General features: G+C 42.1%; 1 protein-coding gene across 5 annotated transcripts; it reads right to left on the reverse strand.

The window, feature by feature from the left end:
* Positions 1-743: 743 nt before the first annotated feature.
* Positions 744-20,915, reverse strand: mif4gd (MIF4G domain containing). 5 transcript variants are annotated; one of them, XM_008104457.3, is made up of 6 exons: positions 20,674-20,915; positions 8,181-8,309; positions 7,314-7,423; positions 5,567-5,722; positions 4,683-4,775; positions 744-3,350 (listed from the first exon to the last, which is right to left on the reverse strand). In XM_008104457.3, exons 2-6 carry the CDS (start codon positions 8,260-8,262, stop codon positions 3,123-3,125), a joined length of 669 nt encoding a protein of 222 aa, XP_008102664.1. In that variant the 5' UTR covers positions 8,263-8,309; positions 20,674-20,915; the 3' UTR covers positions 744-3,122. The 5 variants fall into 5 exon arrangements, with proteins under 5 accessions (XP_008102664.1, XP_008102663.1, XP_008102665.1 ...); XM_008104456.3 differs by lacking the exon at positions 20,674-20,915 and adding an exon at positions 18,607-18,670; XM_008104458.3 differs by lacking the exon at positions 20,674-20,915 and adding an exon at positions 18,577-18,651.
* Positions 20,916-21,803: the final 888 nt, after the last annotated feature.

The raw sequence follows: 21,803 nt of genomic DNA on the forward strand, positions 1-21,803 counted from the left end.
ACCGGAACTGACGGATAATAGGGAGGCCCTATTATCCCTCCCGGCAATCTGGTTTAGGGAAGCGCCCATGAGCACTGCTGCCTAGCAACACTCACAGGCACTTCACAAGGGGCGAGTGCTCGCTGAGGGACTGGGCTTGTCCCTATGACAAGCACTCAGCTCAGGGAAGCACCCCGTGAGTGCTGCTGCCTAGCAACGCTCACAGGCGCTTCCCAAGGGGCAAAGGCTTGCCGAGGGACGGGGCTTGTCCCTCGGCGAGCCCTTGGCCCAGGGAAGCACCCCGTGAGCACTGCTGCCTAGCAATGCGCACGGGGCGCTTCCTCCTCCCTCTCCCTCTCCTTCTCTCGAGCTCCCTTTGCTCCCTTTGCTCCCTTCCTCGGGCTGCCCCAGGAAGGAACCCAAGAGAAGGAGAGGGAGGGGCGCCCCCGGTGGCACCTCAGATAATACAGAGTGTTGGTTAACCGGAACTTGGATAACTACTGTATTTAAAAAAAGGGGGGGAGCTACCTGAATGGGAGGGGGACTATACAGTGTATATAGGTATATTTCAAATAGCACTGAGGGTTGAACACAGTTGCTACAGAGTGCTATCTCAGAGGTGACAAAACTGCAAAGGGAGGACTGCATAGGATTCCAAATAACAACACCCCAGATTACATTATGGCACACTTGTAATACCTGTTATTCATTTGAGCCTAAAAGAAGTTTAAAATGTTTCATAATGCAGATACAAAACTACAATAGACAGCAGTGTAAAATGTTTATTTTTAAAAAAAGTTCCAAAGAGAACCAACCTTCTTAGTAGAAATGTACAATACTGTATTTCAAAGCAGTTGTATAAAAGCTACAAAATCAATTTGCTTTTGTATCTTCTCAGTGGAACAATTTTGCCAGAGTGAGGCTCTGGAAGTCCATTGGCATTATGTAACCTCTAGTGGGACCCTCTTGATGTTTCTACCATGTTCTGTGGTGAATGGGAGTTGTTCCCTCGAACATCATGGAGGGGCAGCAAATCCTGCCCATCTTAGAGGAAGAAGGCACTGCCTTAGCTGTTAGCTATACCTGAGCTGGCTGGGAGTGGGTTAAAAAGAAAAAGCATATATTGGGGCTGTATGTTGAAAGCATTTGCATAGCACCCTCCTGCAACTATAGCAGGATTAATCCTCTCATAGTGGCATCCTATATTAGAAATGGAAGTGCTGCAGAATCTGTTATGGGAGCATTAAGTGGCATCCATGTAGCTAAAAATTGAACGGCTTCTGTAGTGTGACATGCCCTTAATGACTATGCCGTACAATAGTGATGTCCGTCCCTTGATGCCAGGAGGCTGTTGTACGAGATCTTTGGCCCGCTAAATATTTTGAGAGTTAAGTTCTTACCATTTTCATTACCAGCATTATAAGACTGGGAATTGTAGAACAGCATATTTGAAGGGCCAAACGGTTCCCCCAACTGCTATAATTCTTTAATATAAAAATTAAAACGCTGGGAACAGAGAGAGAGACAGTCACTGCCCCAAATGCGTTCATCTGGAAATAAGGGCTGCTTGATTTTGATGGAACGTACTTGCATATGAGTGAATGTCAACTTTTTCCACCTTCCTTGGATTATCCCACACAGATCGCCAATAACTGTCACAACTCAATGTCCTATATGAAAGTCCCCTGGCTTGTGACCCTATTGTATAGCGAAAGGCTCTAGGCTAACTTCGTTCTACTAAAATCATTTTCTGCATTCAAAAACCTGTTTTAATTGCAAAAAGGAAGTGTTTAGACTTGCAGTCTAAATAGTACAGTCCTGCCAAATCTGAACAATATATTGCTGAACTTTATGCTCCCTGTATACTTAGAATGCCAGTTTTTAGACAGCATATATTTCCGTGACAAAAAAGGATGTAAGATTGCCATTCCAATGATGCCATTTGTTTGTGGAAACAATACTGCAGAATTTTAATCTCATGAGAATGTGATAGGAAGACACTTTCCCCTTCATATTAGAAAGAAGCAAACAGTTTTTAAAAACCTGACTGCTTTTTGGGCAGAAGCAGGAAATGTGGGAAAGATCTTTGCCATTAATAGCTATGTAGTACAGGCACTCTAAATGAAGCATTTGTTTTGCTTCAGCCCAATTATGAATCTTATGTAAAGCAGAGCAATTAAACGTTGACTTCATTGTATTACACTGATTTAGCTGGCAATTTTATTAAGACTAGCAATTCAACTTAGGCCATTGATTTCAGAACATCATGTATGCTTCCCAATGACTGCTAGTAGCAGTGGCATATATGAGACTCCTAATAAGCAGATCTCCACTGGAGGACATAAGAGTCCTATCTAGTTGACAATTCAGTTCCCCCAGTGGTTAATCACAGTATAGGAAACGCATATGGGAAAAGTGAATAAAATGCTGCCCTCCTGCTCATGTACCCCCTAGCAAGTGATTTTTAGAGCATTTAGAGTGGGCTACAAGGACACATACTAAAATTCTAGGCTTGTGCTTTGATTACAGGATCACTTTCCTTTTTAAAATTAAAATCAGTTACAAAAGCTGAAGAGCATGAAAAACAACAAGCTGCCAAATAGCTGGAGAGTAGGGCTCCATCTACATTGCCATATAAAGCAATTTCAAATTGCATTAGATGACGGTAGTTTGGGCTTAAGACACAGCTTACTGTCTGCCTTCAGAGTAAATAAGGTTATTATCAGATAGACTTTAAATCGCTGCCAAATTCATTTCTAGATTGCATACTTCAAAATTAACATATGCAACGTAGGCAAATAAGAAAAGTACAACCCTGTTTACAATGTCAGTCTATCTTGCAGTGATGATTACAACAGGTCCCTATTTAGTGCAACACATTAGGAGCAACAGTTTCGAAAAGATACTTTCTCCCCACTAAATGCAACTGCCTACCTCCTACCTACCTCCCCAGTTTCAGCTGGCAGCTACCCAGCGCAAAAGAGCTATTGAGGGAACCTGTTATATATTCTATATACAAAAAGTGCTAGGAAAAAAAGCATTGAAAATAATTGCTGCTTTTGTTTTCCTTTGAATGGAAGTTGCTGGTGAAAATAGGTCAGAGTGGAAATGCAAACTCTCCCTGTGAGCTGATGGTTAATGGTTCAATCAGTGACCTCACTGTAATAGTACTTCTGGGCTGCATCTGTCATTTTCCAGTCAGCAGCCCGGAACTCGATGATCTCCAACAGCAGCAACTGGGAGAGGGAGCTGAGGCCCTCCTGCAGAAGGAAGCCATCGCGCAGGAGAGAAAAGAGTTCATCCATCCGCTGAGAGTTCATCTTCTCCAGCTGTTCGCCAATGCGGTGTAGCTGTAGTACCAGGCAATCCACCTTGACAGAAAGATTTTTCTGTAAGAACTCAAATTTTGCCAGGGGGCATCTGGTGCACAGAAACTCCTCATGTTGACATTTTAACCCTAAGAGAAAATGGAGCTGCTTCCCCTGTGATCCCGCCCCCCCAAGATATCTATGAACTACTACAAACCAAAAACAGACTGATGGGAACTACATCTAGAAACTTGAACATTGACCATCTTTGTCCTAAGAAAAGTTGCCATTTGCTTTAGGATATTGTACTATGAATGTATGTAATACTTTACATATACAAAAAGAAAAGAGCTTACAATCTAAAATTCAACATGGAAAAACAAAACAGGAAAACATGCCATTATTAAGTTGTCTAACTTGAATTAGAAGGTAAGCTCTAGATTTTGAAAATAGTTATATGCCCTGAATACATGCTTGACTCAATTCACAACTGTACTAAGTACAGTAAGAATTGACCACAAAGAGCACCATGATGGTTTGTTCATCACAAGTTCAGACCATTACTCCTCCTAAATTAGTACAGTCCAATGATTCTTTCCTAATTCTAACAGAAGACAATGTGGATTTATATCCAGTGTCTCTTCTGGTAAGGCTAGGAAAGAATCCTTGGACTGTACTAATTTAGGAGGAGTAATGGTCTGAACTTGGAATGAGGGCTGCTCCCTATGCTTTAAAAGGCCCTGCTAGGCGCCTCCCGCCTAACCAGATCTTTATATTGCTTAGCTTCCAAAATAAAAGATCAGGTGTGCTCAGGGCAATATTGTAGTTACTATGTGAAAAACATAGATGTTGCTTAAAGATGAAGAAATAATCAGCCTCTATAAATAATCTTGATAACAGACCAATGACAGACCATGTTTCTGGCCTACCACTCCCTTAGCTCCAGCCAGTGTAGCCACAGCTCATAGGAGAAACAGTTCAAAATCATCTCAAGAACCATATGTTGCCTATTTTGTAATAGAAGCCATCAGATTTCCTGACATCACTCTTCTCACCATGCCTGGGTATAATGCAGTATAATCAATCTGGAGGATGCCAGAATAGAAAAGACTAATTTGTTGCAAAGTTATTTTAAAAAAACCCACCACTGTGAGCTGACTTATCATTTCAAAAGAATCAACAATACCTAAATGCTAGATGGTAGTAGAGACCAGAAAGAACAACTTGCACAAGTCTCTAGTATCTTTAGATCTTGTCAGTAATGTTCAGGATGAAATGGAAAACATTTTGAGAATCAAATCTTTTTCCTTACCACAGTCCCCAACCTTAGTCTTTTGTTCCCAACTTCCCTACATCCTAAACTATTGGCCTTACTGTGTCCCTAATAACACTCACCTCTTCCTCTTTTTGCATGCTATCAGGTTGTGCCAGCTGAAACAGGCAATCATAAACTGGATTCACCAATGCCATCATGGGCATGTTGTTGACCTGTCAGTGAAAGTGTACTTGTCAAATGATATTTATAACCCTAGTGGAATGCTTAAATACCTCCCTTCCCCACTTGGCTGGAACTAAGAAATCCAGAAGATTATCTGTGTCAAGCATGGAAAGAAGAACAATAAAGAGCTGTGCAGTTACTTCACGTCAAACAAATATATTGTGCCATGAGCTTTCTTTTTCCTCAAAGCACGACTGACTCAGATGCATGATACAGCAGGTTCTTCCTTTAAAAACTAAAATCAAAATACTTGTGTTAAATGTGAAACAATCTTCCTCAACCTAGGTCTCCTGTAGGTGTTTTGGACTGGAGTGTTGTTGGGAGTGTTACTGGGAATGAGGGATCGTATAGTCCAAAACATCTGGAAAACACTGTGGCTGGGGAGGCTGAATTAAGAGAGAAAAGGCAGCTCCTGCCATCTGAACTTAAATGTCTGCCAGAAAAAGTGTCTTCTTGAGTAGTTCCTAACTATGAGCCTAACACCCATTGTTTCTCTTGCTGTCTTTTTGAGGAGCACATTATAAAAATTCCCAAGCTTTTCAGCCTTGTTGACTTCCAACCTTGTCATCTTTTGGCTTGTTATGGGATCTCAACAGAGCTTACAGTAGAAGAAACACACCTAAGTCTCCATTATTATTTGTTTGGTCCTTTCATCTTTGGAATATGAGAGGGCTGCATAAAAACATATAAATGAGCCAAAATCATACCAATCCTGAAATTTGGTCTGGAGATTCAACGGAAGAGGGACAACCTGTTTCAGCAGCTCTGCTCCATTACTTACTCTCAGATAATCAAAGATGCTACAGATGAAGGTGACGTAGCCAATCCAGGCCTGGAGGGAACGAGCTCGTAACTCATCACGGTCCTTATACTCTTGCTGAAGGCGGTTGAGGAGGCCCCGCCGGAAGACACTCTGGCCCACCTGCTTGCTTTCTGCCTGTGCACAAAGTTTACAGGGAAGCAAAACAGAGGTGGGTAAGTAAGGATTTTTGTTCACCAACTCTATCCTGTACTTGAACAAGTAAGTTCACTTTCTACCTACTCAGCAGAGCTGAATATCCAAAATATACAAGCAGATTCAGCCAAACCAATTTTAGCTATAGCAAAGGAAGCATGGCTTTTGGGAGATAGCAATCTTCTTAAGCTTCCTCTATGTAATGTTTTGCCTTTTTATAATGTGTTGTTTATTCCCTGAAGTGTATGTTTTCTTTGGTTTGCAGTTTTCATAGTTCTATGTACTTGAGGCCGTGGGAGGGGCTGCAAGCCATGTGACTAGTTTAATAACTGTTTAGAATGCAGTTTAAAAGGATGACAGTTGAGGAATGACAGTTGAGGCTTGAGTCTATTAGAGTACAGAGGCCAGTGTTAGAAGTCAGTCGAGCCTTGAGTTCCTTGGAAGCAGACTATTATAAAAGAGAGCTATACAGAGCAATATAGTTTTAAAGTGACTCTTAAAGACTATAAATTAAAGATACAAACTGAAATGTTTTAAAAGCTAAACCTGTCAAGAAATGTACCTGTATATTTAAATACATGAAGTTGTGAGTAAAACAAACATGTTATTTTAAAGAAGTCTACTTGAATCTTTGTCTGCTGAGAGCACTGAATAGAAACAAGATATTTACATGACGAATGATCTTCCATACTCAATAAACTAAAGGAACACTCCTGAAACTTTTCTGCCCAATAGGTTATGACCCTAACAGGTCATAATCCAATAGTCCAATATGGCTGGGAATAGAACCATGGTGAACAGCATGTTCATCCATAATCCTATATAAGCTCCAATGCACACACATGTCATCTATAATTTTATTTAATTTTAGGTTATTTCACTTTGTTTGAAATCAAGAATAGGACAAGTAGTTTCCCCCTGCTTCCATAACTTATTTTTCATCAGTTACAAAGGAACACAGAATAGCCAGAAGAAACAAAAGATGCTACAAGGACATTTCATAAGGAGGCAATTATGTACCCCTCAGATGTCATTGGATTGGAATTCCCAGCAGCACTAGGCAGCATAGCCAATAGTGAGGGGTGCAGTCCCATAACATCTTGGAGGGATATGCCTATTCCTGTTTTAGAATATTTAGGACCCCAATTAAAATTTTAAAACAAGTTTCAAAGGGATAAACAGAAAACCTGGGATCAGAGCCTGGGATATAGGGCCTGTCTGGAAGGGCCGTAACTCTCACAGTAGTGTAATAATGTTGAAGACATGATGGCACCATACTGAAAAGATCCAAAAAAGGAAACCTGCATTTAATTTGTTTTCAAATCTCATGATTTCCACTACCATGTCAAGTTTTTATAGGGCTGTTCTCAGGTTTTCATTTTGACTTTAACACAAGGGATTGTTGAACCAGTTACAAAAACTCTGGCCAAATATGATGCATAGTGATCACATACAGATACATTCTTGAAAATGAAACTGTACATATAAACAGAATCTACAGAATACATAGATGTGATTGACACACACCAAAGAAGAAAGCAATTCTGAAAATATGGGACACTCAAACTCCTACCTGAATGATGGTGTAGCAGATACGTCCTGCTTCTTTACTGAACACGCAGTCTTTGAGGGACTGGTCCACAATGACATTGGCCACCTTCTCCAAATCCACACTGTTGGGGTCTATAGAAGAAGAGGCAACACTGTCACCCATGAGTTGAAGCAAACAGAGGTTTGTATGGTTCTGGGTGTTTAGAACTCTTCTGCCATATATAATTTCTATATTATTTAATTTTTGGTGAGATCAAATGGTGGTGGGCAAAGTTCTTCTTCTCAACTCTCTACTCAGAAATGTTGCTTCCTATTCCATCTGAAACAGGGAAGGAACCCAAGATCCCGAGATATGTGATGGATGTTTAAGGCTACACAAGAAAACCCATTGCTGAATTATATCCAGCCTATAACTTCAGTCCAGTTTCAAACTGCTTGAAGTGTCACAGCCTCTGGGAAAGGAAACCTAGACCTTTCGTTCTATGAAGTAGTTCACAATTTTAATAACAACATTCTCAAGAAAGGAGAAAGGGCAACACTGAACTAATTCCACACCGGATATCATGCACAAAAATCCCCCACTGATATGGCATCTTTCAGTTCAGAAGCTCTTGGCCTTCCAATATGAACATTACAACAGCATCGCCACTGACTGCACACTGCAGTGAAAGGGAATGTCAGAGGTGGAAAGATTATGAACTTGAAAGGAGGCCTAAATTGAATGTATCATTCCCTCTTTACTATTTTGAAAATTATTGGGGGCTTATGGCTTCTACCTGATTCACAGAAATGTCTAGTCCATACCTAATGTAGTCAGTTGAGGGGGAGGAGAACAGAGGGAGAGAAAAGAGACAGAAAGAGAGAGAGAGAGAGAGAGAGAGATGCTGACCTTTGAGAGCTGTCTTCAGCAAGTGCTGAATCTCTGTATCAAATGAGTGTATCTTATAGTCTTCTTTGCCTGTGTCTCCCATCTCTTTCCCTCTTTCAGTGGTCACGGAAGCAACTGCGTTAGTAGTAACTGTGGGGAAAAGAAGAGATCACACACTGTTTACTCAGGACGGGGTGGAGACAGTATTAGTCCTAGTTGGCGTAAGCACTAACTCTCAGTTGAACAGGGGACTGCCAGTCACGCTGAAGCTACCAAATCACAAACAAACTCATTTAAAAAGGGGAAAACTTGGAACAAAAGCTCTTCTCACCCAGCACATCCTTCCTGTACTACAAGGATCCCAGGACCTTGACTTGTTCTGCTAACTTGAGAGGTGGAGGGGAGATTCATTCTGATTAAAAAGCCACCCTCATCTGCCTACCTTGCTCAGTGCCAGACCAATGGATTGTTGCAAGGCTTGCAAAAGCCGCATTGACGCAGGGCCAAATGCATTGCTCACTCATCAAAATTCCAGAGCTCTGACAGGCCCTTTCACTGACATCAGCCAAAAACTAATTGACTAAACAAAGTGTGTTTCAAAATATCCATCACACGAGGTTTATCTTTTTTAAAAGAATAACTATCTTTATATGCCACTGATTTCATGATCAGTTTCTGGGCCTCTAAGGGTTTGGAGCCTCACTTCAAATTCATGAGTATATCTCATGTCTCCATGCTCTTTATAATTCATGGTCTATCTGATGTACCCTTCTTCTGCCATGCCTGAAATAGCTATCTACATTCTTCTACTTGTCAAAATACTTCTAGTCCTTATTTCAGTGAAGTTTTCCTCTCGGCCCTCTTGCCTGTAACTCCAATGTTCATTGCCTCCCTCATCCTGACTTTTTGCATCAGTCCCTGGCACTCCCTTTCCCTACCATGGAAAAAGGGACCGAACATAAGAAAATACAGTAACAGCAGGGCAACCATTTTAGCAAACATTGGTTTTTTGCCCCCTTCTTTAATCTACTCATAGATTAATCGAAATAATTACCAATATCAGAATGATCCAAAGGGCTGTTCTAGAACATAAAGATGGTTTTAACAATATTTATTTATTCAAAGTCCTACATTTCTTCCAGGACAGGATCCAAGAAAGTATATTAGGATCATTCCTTGTAAACCTTTTCCACACTCTTAAACATGGTTTTATTGTCTGACATTAATAATTATGATTATGATTATTTTTATTACAGAGTGTTCACCCAAACCTTCAAAGATTTCCCAGCTGGCTACTGAAATAAAATAAAACAGAAAAAATGAAAACGCTGGAAACTTTTCATCATGCCATACAAGTAGTAGAAGTTTTAAAACAGGGAAAATATCTATAGCAGAGATAATGTTGATTATATTCCAAAGTTATAAGGCCTAGGGAAAATAAACAGGCATTGCATTCTGGTGTCTGGAAAGTACTTCTCATAACCGGGATCCCATTGCTGAGGACTTCTTTCCAGACAAAACTGCAAAGCTGGATTAAAACTGTTGGGACCCTTGAGCAACATGCAAGAGAAGCCCCCATTCTCGCAACCAATGTGCGTAATTCTAGGAAGGGTAGCATATAAATTAAACATCTACACAAAAAAAACTTCCTGTCTGAAATCATATTTAGCCCATCCATTCTTACCCAGCTGCTCAAGGAACACACAAAAATGCTGGTGATAACAAACATATTGGGATATTCAGGAAGGAAGCAACCGGGGGAGAAACAGAAGCAAGAGGAAACCGTTTGCTTCTGCATTGGTTCCCACTGATAAGCCACTCTAAGGATGGAGTGAACACCTAGGAAAGGCTTCTATTAAACATCTTCACGCAGCCAACAGTAACCTAGCACCTTCCATATTAGGGCTCTCTTCTCTTGCTGCCAGCAGAATGATGGGCCCTGCGTTCAGTAAACAGCACCAAAGAGTAAAAGAGGTATGGCTAAATCATGATGCAAGGAAGCAATAGCTCTCAGTTTGCAAGGTCCCAACAAGGCAGTTGATGACCTGGGTTCTTGGAGTCATATGTTGAAGCTGATTTGTATACAGATAGCTGAATAAACAAGTCTCACCACTTATAAAACCAGTCACACAAGCATTCTTGTACATAGAGAATGAAGGCTCTAATATGCAGGAGAAAAACATCATGGTTTCAGGGCAAATGGCCCCTATCGGTAGCATTTGATCCTCACCACATAAAGAAGTGGTTAAAGGATTATCCTGGAACCCACGCACACTGGATTTCCACATGAGGTCTTCCAGTTGAATAGGAAAACACTTCCTTTTCATGTAGCAGATGCTTGAAATGGAACAAGCCCAAGTATCTCCATCTGAAAAAAATCATGGCTGGCAAGGACTAGAAAATGTTTTCACATCTGGAGATATGATGCTGGTCAGAACAAACAATACTGTTCTGATTTGCTGTAAAGACATTGAGAAGAAGACCTCAGTGAGATGTGACTTCGGTTATGGAGACTATCTCAGGTGCAGGCAACATGTAGTTATCCAGATGCTGCTGGGCTGCAGCTCCCATCAGCCCTATGTAATCAACAGTGAAGGACTGTAAGAATTGTAGCACAACAATATTTGGAGGCCCATGAGTTCCTAATTCCTGTACTACAGATAAAGAACCATGTGGATGTAGAACAGATCTCCACAGTCATTTATGGACCCACCACCAAGACCCGATACCTGGAAGACAATCATACTTGGTCACAAGGGATCACCCATTATGATTATAGTTCTATTCAGCATTTCAGAGTGTGGCAACTTCAGTCTGATGGATTCAAAAATTGTGAAGGAGATTCCTCCATTATCGCTCTTTCCATTTCATATTACTGCTAGTCAAAAACTTCGTACAGTACAACCCCTGTAACTACATGACTAGTATCTAAAGTTTCCTTTATCCACATCCAACAATTACATCCTCACTAGACATTTCCTAGGTCTTTCTGCATGATTTTCAAGGAATCACAGAATTGGAAGAGACCACAAGGGCCAAACTGCAAACCAAAGAAGACATACACTTCAGGAAATAAACAATACATTATAAACAGACAAAACATTAGATAGAGGAGGCTTGAGAAGGTTGCTGTCTCCAACATGTACTGCCTAAGTCAGTAGTTTTCAACCTGTAGGTCTCCAGGTGTTTTGGCCTATATACAACTTTCCGAAATCCCAGCCAGTTTACCAGCTGTTAGGATTTCTGGGAGTTAAAGGCCAAAACATCTGGGGACCCACAGGTTGAGAACCACAGGTTTACGTAGTGAGGGCTTCCAATTTTGCCCACTGTAACAATGTATAAAATGCTCATCAATGTCTGTGGGCCAAATCTCTTTGATTCTCCTACTTTAGCAAGGGGAAAGTCAAGATATAACATGTGTACAAGTGACCTTGCAAATACCCTGCACTAAACTGGGGGCACACATACGTATGATGCTCAACTATATGTGCTCACCATATTTATTGATGCCAGGCCCCCATCTCACCTTTCCCCCAGGAGGACAAGGGAAAGCACACCATCTCCAAAACAACAGCCCTGAGGAGTAAGTTAGGCTATGGAAGCAGAGAAAAGGAGTGGCTTTTAAGGTCTGCCAGAGGATATTATGGCTCAGTAGCGTCTGGAAAAAAAGTTTTCCAATTCCCAGCCCAATGCTCGTCCACGAATCCCAGCTGCCTAAGGAGGGAACCAGAAGGGCAGGGAGTGTTTCTGATGCCGGAAACTGGGAGTCTGCGTGCACTGACACGTTGGCAGAACTCAGTGTTTTAGGCAAAGCAAGTAAGCAAGAATGTGCTGTAGCATCTTTGGAGCAAGACGTTGGTTGCATACGCTCAGACTGATGGGGAATAAAAATAATAATAATAAACTTTATTTATAGACCACCCAATCTCCCCGAAAGGAATCAGGGCGGTTTCCAACATATGGCTACCATTCAATGCCCAAAGAAAACCATACAAACAATTTACATCAAGACAAAGCACATCAGACAATATAAACAGCTTAACTGTAAATTAGTAAACAAAATGACAACTAATAAAATAAAGACTAAAAAATGAGAAAAAGAAATAAAAATAAAATAAAAGCCATTACGAAATACAAAAACCCTGATAAAACACATTAAAAATAATATATATATAAAACTGAGTACATCGAAACACCATCAGATCTCATTGGGAACTGACATTCCAGACTAAAGCGCCTGTGCCTTTGGGTGCATCTATACCAGGCCTGGGCAAGCTTGGGTCCTTCCTCCAGGAGTTTGGGACTCCAACTCCCACCATTCCTAACAGCCTCAGGCCCTTTCCTTTCCGCTTAAGTGGCTGAGGGGGGAAAGGAAGGGGCCTGAGGCTGTTAGGAATGGTGGGAGTTGGAGTCCCAAACTCCTGGAGGGCCCAAGCTTGCCCATACCTAATCTATAGGTAAAGGTAAAGGTTTCCCCTGACGTTAAGTCCAGTCGTAACCGACTCTGGGGGTTGGTGCTCATCTCAATTTCTAAGCCGAAGAGCTGGCGTTGTCCATAGACACCTCCAAGGTCATGTGGCCGGCATGACTGCATGGAGCGCTGTTACCTTCCCGCCAGAACGGTACCTATTGATCTACTCACATTGGCATGTTTTCGAACTGCTGGGTTGGCAGGAGCTGGGGCTAACAGCGGGCGCTCATTCTGCTCCCGGAATTTGAACCTGGGACCTTCTGGTCCGCAAGTTCAGCAGCTCAGCGCTTTAACACACTGTGCCACCAGGGGGCCCTGATCCATACTGTAGAATTAACCCAGTCTGACACCACTTTCACTGCCATGGCTCAATGCAATGGAATCCCGGGTATTGCAGTTTGGGGAGGCACCAAGAGAAGGCTCAAGAAGTCATAGAACTGCACTTCCCAGGATTCCATAGCATTGGTTAAATCAAAGTGGGTGCCAAAGTGGGTTAACTGTGCAGTGTAGACGCGCCCTTGGGATTGAAATAAAAGTTTGGCGAAGAGGAGGAGCCAAGAGGATGGCAGCGAGGCCAGCCCCCAAGGCCACCCACCTGCTTGGGGCTCGGGAGACCCGGCATCTTCCAGCCGCCGCCCCTAGTTCTGCTTGGTCTCCGGCGGAGGTCTCTGGAGGAAGATCAGGAGGAAGCCGACGGCCGAGCAGAGCAGGAGGAGGAGCAGGAAGGGCAGCAGCTCCAGCATGGAGTGCAAGTGCAGGAGGGGCATCCTCCCCGGCTTCGGCTTCGGCTCCTCCGCCCTCCCGCTCGCTCGCTCTCTCTCTGCCAGGCCGGCCAGGCACCACGGGGCTCCTTCCTCTTTGCTCATTTCCTCGCAAGGCTGGGCCAAGGCGCCGGAGGCGGATGGGGAGAAGAGCGGCGCGCCACAGCGCCACCTGCTGGAAGGTTGAAGCACTCTCCTCTGGCTCAGAAGAAGAGGGAAGGGGAGAAATAGAGGGCAGCCCTTTCCCCAAATTGGTAGGCGTTTGGCTTCTTTGAGGGGCGGGGGATCCACACTGTGGAAGTAAGGGTAATAATAGTTTGCAGACGACACAAAACTGGGAGGGATAGCTAACACTCCAGAAGACAGGAGCAGAATTCAAAACGATCTTGACAGACTAGAGAGATGGGTCGAAACTAACAAAATGAAGTTCAACAGGGACAAATGCAAGATACTTCACTTCGGCAGAAAAAATGGAAATCAAAGATACAGAATGGGGGACGCCTGGCTTGACAGCAGTGTGTGCGAAAAAGACCTTGGAGTCCTCGTGGACAAGTTAAACATGAGCCAACAATGTGATGCGGCTGCTAAAAAAGCCAACGGGATTCTGGCCTGTATCAATAGGGGAATAGCGTCTAGATCCAGGGAAGTTATGCTCCCCCTCTATTCTGCCTTGGTCAGACCACACCTGGAATACTGTGTCCAATTTTGGGCACCACAGTTGAAGGGAGATGTTGACAAGCTGGAAAGCGTCCAGAGGAGGGCAACTAAAATGATTAAGGGTCTGGAGAACAAGCCCTATGAGGAGCGACTTAAAGAGCTGGGCATGTTTAGCCTGCAGAAGAGAAGGCTGAGAGGAGACATGATAGCCATGTACAAATATGTGAAGGGAAGTCATAAGGAAGAGGGAGCAAGCTTGTTTTCTGCTGCCCTGCAGACTAGGACACGGAACAATGGCTTCAAACTACAGGAAAGGAGATTCCACCTGAACATCAGGAAGAACTTCCTCACTGTGAGAGCTGTTCGACAGTGGAACTCTCTCCCCGGGGCCGTGGTGGAGGCTCCTTCCGTGGAGGCTTTTAAGCAGAGGCTGGATGGCCATCTGTCGGGGGTGCTTTGAATGCGATTTCCTGCTTCTTAGCAGGGGGTTGGACTAGATGGCCCATGTGGTCTCTTCCAACTCTACTATTCTATGATTCTATGATTCTAATAATAACTTTATTTTTATACCCCGCCACCTTCTCCCCGAAGGGACTTACATATGGGGCAGAAAGTCCAACATGCATAAACGCAACAACAGTCCATTAAAACAAAACTACCAGTAGAATAAAAAAAGAAAAACATCGTAAAATAAAACAAACATAAAACACAATTAACGTAGGAGAAAAACACCAGCATTGAGGCTCCATGAGGCCATGTTCAACAGAAACCAATGACTATTGTTGTGGCCGATAGGAGAAATAATACCAAAAGAAATCCTTTTGGGAGGCTTAAAAAAGAAATGGTTTATTTTAAGGAAAACCAGTGGGAACTGACTCTAGCATGAATTACAGAAGAGTCTCACCTATCCAACATTCGCTTATCCAATGTTCTGGATTATCCAACGCATTTTTGCAGTCAATGTTTTCAATACATCGTGATATTTTGGTGCTAAATTCATAAATACAGTAATTACTACATAGCATTACTGCGTATTGAACTACTTTTTCTGTCAAATTTGTTGTATAACATGATGTTTTGGTGCTTAATTTGTAAAATCATAACCTAATTTGATGTTTAATAGGCTTTTCCTTAATCCCTCCTTATTATCCAACATATTCACTTATCCAACGTTCTGCCAGCCCATTTATGTTGAATAAGTGAGACTCTACTGTATTCCAAAAGGCACTATAGTGAGGAGAAAAAGCTGTCCTCTATATGTTTTCAGAATACAGACAAACAACATACTTCTACATACAGTGTTCCCTCACTTATCGCGGGGGTTTGGTTTCAGGACCACCCGCAATAAGCGAAAATCCGCAAAGTAGGGAACTATATATTTATACATTATTTTAGTAGTTATACACTATTTTAAGTCTTTATTAACCAATCGTATGTTGATAAATCACCTCCTCCTCCTCCTGTTGCGGCTTGGGCTCCTTTTCTCTCCCTTTGACTTTTCCTTCCTCCCTTCCTTAGGCTGTAAATTGTAATTTTTTATGATTTATAATAGTCTTTTAGAGTTTATTTAAAAAAAGGTAAAACAGTGAATCCGCAAAAAGCGAACCGTGAAGTAGCAAGGGAACACTGTACCTATCATCATCACTATGTCACTTTACACATCATAAAAAGCTCATTTTACCTTTTTTACACACATGGGGCATATATATATATGTCTCAGTATTTTTCTATCTAAGGCACTCTGAAAGAGGCTTGCAGCAAGTTAGAGATAACTCGGGTTCAGCTATACAGATCAATCATGGGGCCTACTTTTGACCTGTACCAAGGACCATCTCACACACTGGAATGTATAGATAATGTATAGATAAGTCCTACCAGCTTGTGTATCCCTAAGAATTTAACACAGAGAGACTCTGATTTTTCTACATTTCAGTGCTTCTAATGTGCATACAATATATGTATGAATATCTGTATTTTCCAGTTCCCTATCACCATGATTATAAACATGAGCGTGGGCAGGCCATGAAAGGGTACTGTTCCATTATCCAGGCGGAGGACACAAAAGAGGCGCTAGATAGAGAAGGCTAGTCCATCTAGCGCCCCCCAGTGGCCTCTGCCCGGATAATGGAACAGTACCGACTTAAGGACTTTGATACCACTTTAACTGCCATTATTTGGATTATTGGGTTGCTGTGAATTTTCCTTGCTGTATGGCCATGGTCCAGAAGCATTATCTCCTGATGTTGTAACCTCTGAGGATGCCTTCCATAGATGTGGGCAAAATGTCAGGAGAGAATGCTTCTGGAACATGGCCATACAGCCTGGAAAACTGACAGCAACCCAGTGAGCCCAGCCATGAAAGCCTTCGACAACATATTATGATTATGTTTATTATGTTTATTTATTCCCTGCTTTTCCTCTCTACAAAAGAGACTCAAAGCAGGATACAGTAAAACCAATGCAATAAATGTAAAACCTAAAAAGGGAACTAAATATTAATGGCATCACAAATGAAATTGGCATAAGTGGACAGGGGGCTTGAAGCACGCAGAAACCTTATCAGCTTGGAATCTCAGTAGGATCAGCCCTGCTTAGTGCAGTTAAGTCTCACTCATCCAACATAAATGGGCCGGCACAACATTGGATAAGCGAATATGTTGGATAATAAAGAGGGATTAAGGAAAAACCTATTAAACATCAAATTATATTATGATTTTACAAATTAAGCACCAAAACATCATGTTTTACAACAAATTTGACAGAAAAACCAGTTCAATATGCAGTAACACTATGTAGTAATTACTGTATTTACGAATTTAGCACCAAAACATTGCAATGTATTGAAAACATTGACTACAAAAACATTGACTACTAAAAGGCAGACTGTTGGATAATCCAGAATGTTGGATAAGCAAATGTTGGATAAGTGAGACTCTACTGTACTTGGATGGGAGACCACAACAAATACTAGGTGCCGTGGGTTGCATTGCAGAGGAAGGGGCTGGCAATGGGCTGTGTATCCCTTGCCTCAGAGTCTAAATACCCTAAAGCACATGTGTCAAATTCAAGACCCGCAGGCTGCACATGACTCACCAGGTCAATTTATGTGGCCCTCTAGATGCTGGAGTAAAACTCCTGCATTCCTCATTAGACATCATGACTAGAGCTAATGAGAGTTGTGATACAGTAATCTCTGTAAGGCTGCCGTTTCTTTTGTTTAGTCAGGAGAGTGGGGTTTGGATTTAGACACAAGGCTTGTGGATATGATGCCCGACTTAAAAATGTCCTTTAACCTTTCCCCAACCTCAGAGCCATTCCCATTACCCCCAAGCTGCATGGTAGATCATCAAAAAAGATGGGAGTTGTTGTTCAGTAATATCTGGAGATCCAAACTGGGTAAAAACTAAGGAGCGCTAACCATTATGTTAAAAATATAGCTGGCCCTCTACATATCTGGATTCTCCGTTCATAGATTCAGCGGCCCTTTGAAGGCAACCATAAAGCCCTAGAGCAGTGGTTCTCAACCTGTGGGTCCCCAGATCTGTTTTGGCCTTCAACTCCCAGAAACCCTAACAGCTGGTAAACTGGCTGGGATTTCTGGGAGTTGTAGGCCAAAACACCTGGGAACCCACAGGTTGAGAACCATTGCCCTAGAGGTATCAGACCCTCTTCAAAGCTAAGCAGAACCAGACCATGTTAGTACTAGATGGGAGGTTGGCAATGAATCCCTGGTGCTGTAGGCTGTATTTCTGAGGAAGGAGCTGGCCAAACCACTGCTGGGTACTCCTTGACTTGAAGGCACACTATCCCCTGTAGCACAACGTAATCTGTGTATGTGAGCCAGGTTCAATACATCTGCTGCCTTCTACATTGTGCAATTCACTCCATATACAGAAGCCAAGCCACCTGCTCTAGTATCTGAATTGCTTCCACCATCGGGAAACCAGGCCCCTCTCCATCCAAGGGCAGAAGGACACAAGCTCAGGGGACACAAGCCACACATGAGAGAAGGACACTGGAATGACTGCCATGGCTACTCCCTCCATGCAAGAGAGTCTAGTTTAATGATGGCTGCCTTATTCGGCCTTAAGACAAGCCTGCCTCTTCTACTGCAGGTCGACAAATATATACTGTGATCCAGCCAAAAGCAATCAGGGGAGGCCTATAATAATCCGAAACACCCTCCAGCCCAAAGTCAACACAAAATCATTCATAGCAGCCAACTTATTTGTTGCTCTATTTGCAGTTTTAAGAAACAGATGGCTAAGAAAACATTCCCTTAAGAGTACTATTTTATTGTGCCTGAACTCTGAGGTTCATAAATACAAACTTGTCAATGGATCAGAAAAATAAATTAGCAGATAAATGTAACCGAGACTGATTGGTTTGCTCAATAGTATACAGACTGAAAATATTTTGATCTACCTTCCCTTCTTTTATTCTCTTTGCCTTCTGAATTTATACAAATAACTTTAAGGCACATTGCAATTTGAGAGATGTAAGTCATTCTGTAAGGGTCTTAACTCACTGTAGGAAAAACAGAAATATTAACTTTCACCTGCTGCCTCTCTGATCCTGGACTTTTGTTGCCACCATGTCTTCTAGGACCTTGCTCAAATGTTAATCATTACCTACGATGGGAGGATCCAAAGGTGATTTCATAATGCTTTCTTTAAGGACGCATGGAGACAGCTGTGCTCAGAAAAATCTGTTACACTTTTTATGCCACTGATTAGTTTTCTACCAGCTCCTTCTACAGCCAAAATAATTTTTCCAGACAACAGACTAGTAATACAATTTATTTCCTGTCTCTGCCACTATGGAATAGGCCCTAAAATAGGCTCTAAGTCGTGTAGTTATGTTCATGCATGCACTGCCTTGAACAATGATACCAACACTTAATGCTGCTACTGACATTTTGTTTCACACTGAATATTTCCTGTGGTTTAAAAACCTATCCTCACAGTAACCTTTATTTATTTATTTATTTACAGTATTTATATTCCGCCCTTCTCACCCCGAAGGGGACTCAGGGCAGATCACATTGCACATATATAAGGCAAACATTCAATGCCATAACATAGAACAGAGACAGACGCAGGCACGGGCTGGCCTCGAACTCATGACCTCTTGGTCAGAGTGATTTGTTGCAGCTGGCTGCTATCCAGCCTGCGACACAGCCCTATGATAACTGTGTTATCATAGTTATAACAGTGTTATAAACTACAGATCAACAAAACTACAGATCAACAATCACTTGTTTTAAAGAAAAGGGATTTGTGCCTTGGGAATCTAATAGCTAGAATATACTTAGCACTGCTTTTAGCGTAACATTTATATATGCATTGCCTCTGAAGTACTGAACTCAACATCCCTGGCACCCCAACTTTCTTGCTGTTCCAGAATGTGTTGCAACTAGAATAGACAAGTCCGGAAACCAGTTAATGTTGCAAGAGTTGGTGCCTTGGACCAGGAAATCTTGGCTTACAATCTATAAGACTCTGTTGGTAAAGTTTTAGGATGCTTCATCTACAGTAACTGAATTTTAACCATGAGGATCCTAATATGAGGGCTTATGGGATTTTGTTGATTTTTTAATGAACATTACAGAGTTAAAACATGCATGAAGAATAGTGTTAATGCTAAAGTGATATATTAGTTTCACTGTTTTTATTTCCCAAGCCCATTTACCAATTGCTTACAACAGCAGGCAGTGTGGAAAATTAATTTCACTGTGATGGGTATAATCCTAAGGAAGAATAGCTGTATTTGAATATGCACATGTTATATGGGTGTTATCCCATATATCGTACCAACTTAACTGCTAAATGTTTTCAGAATTTGGCATGTTATACGAATACAAACTGATTAGGTGCCAAAAGGATGAAAGAAATATTCCACTGGCTGCATAGTTGATATGGTTGTAATATGCCCTTCTGTTAGATAGAAATCAACTTGACAGTAAAAAAAAGTTGGAGATGGACACAGAACATTATCAAGGCCAGGAATGCTGTGCCACCGCAGACACCAAATAGAGTGCACTTCATTAGACTTAGGATTTTGCCAGGGAAAATGACATCACTTGTTGAACACGGATTACACCTAGAGCATAACTTAATGACTACGGTAGTACTGCATAGAGTTTACATGTACAAGGAGCGTACAGCAGTGTAATACCTGAGATTTGCAATATGATGAGCTGTTAGCATTCTCTGCTTGAGACAGAATTAGTTCATTCCCCGATTTACAACACTAGAACTCTCAAGCAAAGCATTCGGAGTACCTTATCAAATTACAAATCTCTGGACTTCATAGCATGGAGTTATAGCAATTAAAATAGCATCAAACTACCACAATCATTTAATGTAGGTCAGTGGTCCTGAGGTTCCCAGATGTTTTTGGCCTACAACTCCCAGAAATCCCAGCCAGTTTACTAGCTGTTAGGATTTCTGGCAGTTGAAGGCCAAAAACTTCTGGGAATCCCAGGTTGAGAACCATGGATGTAGGTCAACCCAAGGACCCAGCAAGTAGTTGAGCATAGTTTGCAACCAACAGCCAAAGCCAATGTAAGGCAACTCTGTAAAATGGACTAAATATGTAGTTGAAACAAGCTATATTCACTTACCTTTGTGAAGCAGTAGTACTTTACTCCACTGCCTCCTTAAATTAAGAAGCAACTGCTTTGCTGTCTTCAGGCACTCCCTGCCAAAGGGAGGAGGCCTCTCTGTGCATCAAACCATATCCATGCAATGCATGTCACTTATCTCCAAGAGGCGGTTCGCAGCTCTCCAAATAGCTTTCAGCTTATTGTATCAACACCCATCCCATAAGCAAACAGTATTAAAACAATACCAGCACTGTCTTTCTGGATAGCACTTTGGTTTGTGTTTGAAAGGATGGGGGAAGTCACTGTTGTGTTGTCTGCCCTGGATGCATCAATTAGGTCAACCATCTGTTGTTTTAATAGTCCTTTCATGCCTCCTGGACTAACCCAGCTTAACAACAATCTAATTAAGATGCCACTGTTTGCAGACAAAGTGAGCATAGCACTGTGCCTTCCCTGCATGGAGCAACAGCACCGCCTTGCGAACTGCACTGTGTACTGAGGCACACATTCAAGTAAAATATGCCCTTGTGATTTGGGGACGGCAACCTTTGCTGCCTCAATAGATTCCAAGTAACTAGCTGGTGTGTTTCCTTTTCACCCCACAGTAGACCTGCTAGTTTTTAACATTTCTTGCCTCTGTGCTTTTAACAGAAGTTGCATGTGCAGATCACATTATTTTCCATGCTATGCAAAGTTCAAGGACAGATCAGAAGTGGTGTGCCTATTTGCTGGACAACTGAAAAACCTACCTTAAGTGTCGGTTAACAAAACATTTACGCAAGACAACTCACACTTTGCAAAAGAGCTCAAATATGAAGAACACATTGATAGAAGACGTTGTTGTTGTGTGCCCTCAAATAGTTTTTGACTATAGAGACTCTAAGGTGACCGTATTGCAGGATTTCCAGGTAAGATTTGTTCAGAAGAAGGTTGCCATTGCCATTTGCTGAGGCTGTGGACATGTAACTTGCCCAAAGCCACCCTGTAGGTTTCATGGCTAAGTGGGGATGCAAACCTTGGCTTACAGAGTCATACTTCAATCCTCAACCCATTAAACCACTAATTACTTTGTATAAATTGGCTTAAGACTGGAGACTCAGTCTCTTCTTGGCTAGCGCAAGGCCAGCTTAAGATGGCTGAGGCACCTG

The sequence above is a fragment of the Anolis carolinensis genome, chromosome 2 (assembly GCF_035594765.1).
Source record: "Anolis carolinensis isolate JA03-04 chromosome 2, rAnoCar3.1.pri, whole genome shotgun sequence".
NCBI lineage: Eukaryota > Metazoa > Chordata > Lepidosauria > Squamata > Dactyloidae > Anolis > Anolis carolinensis.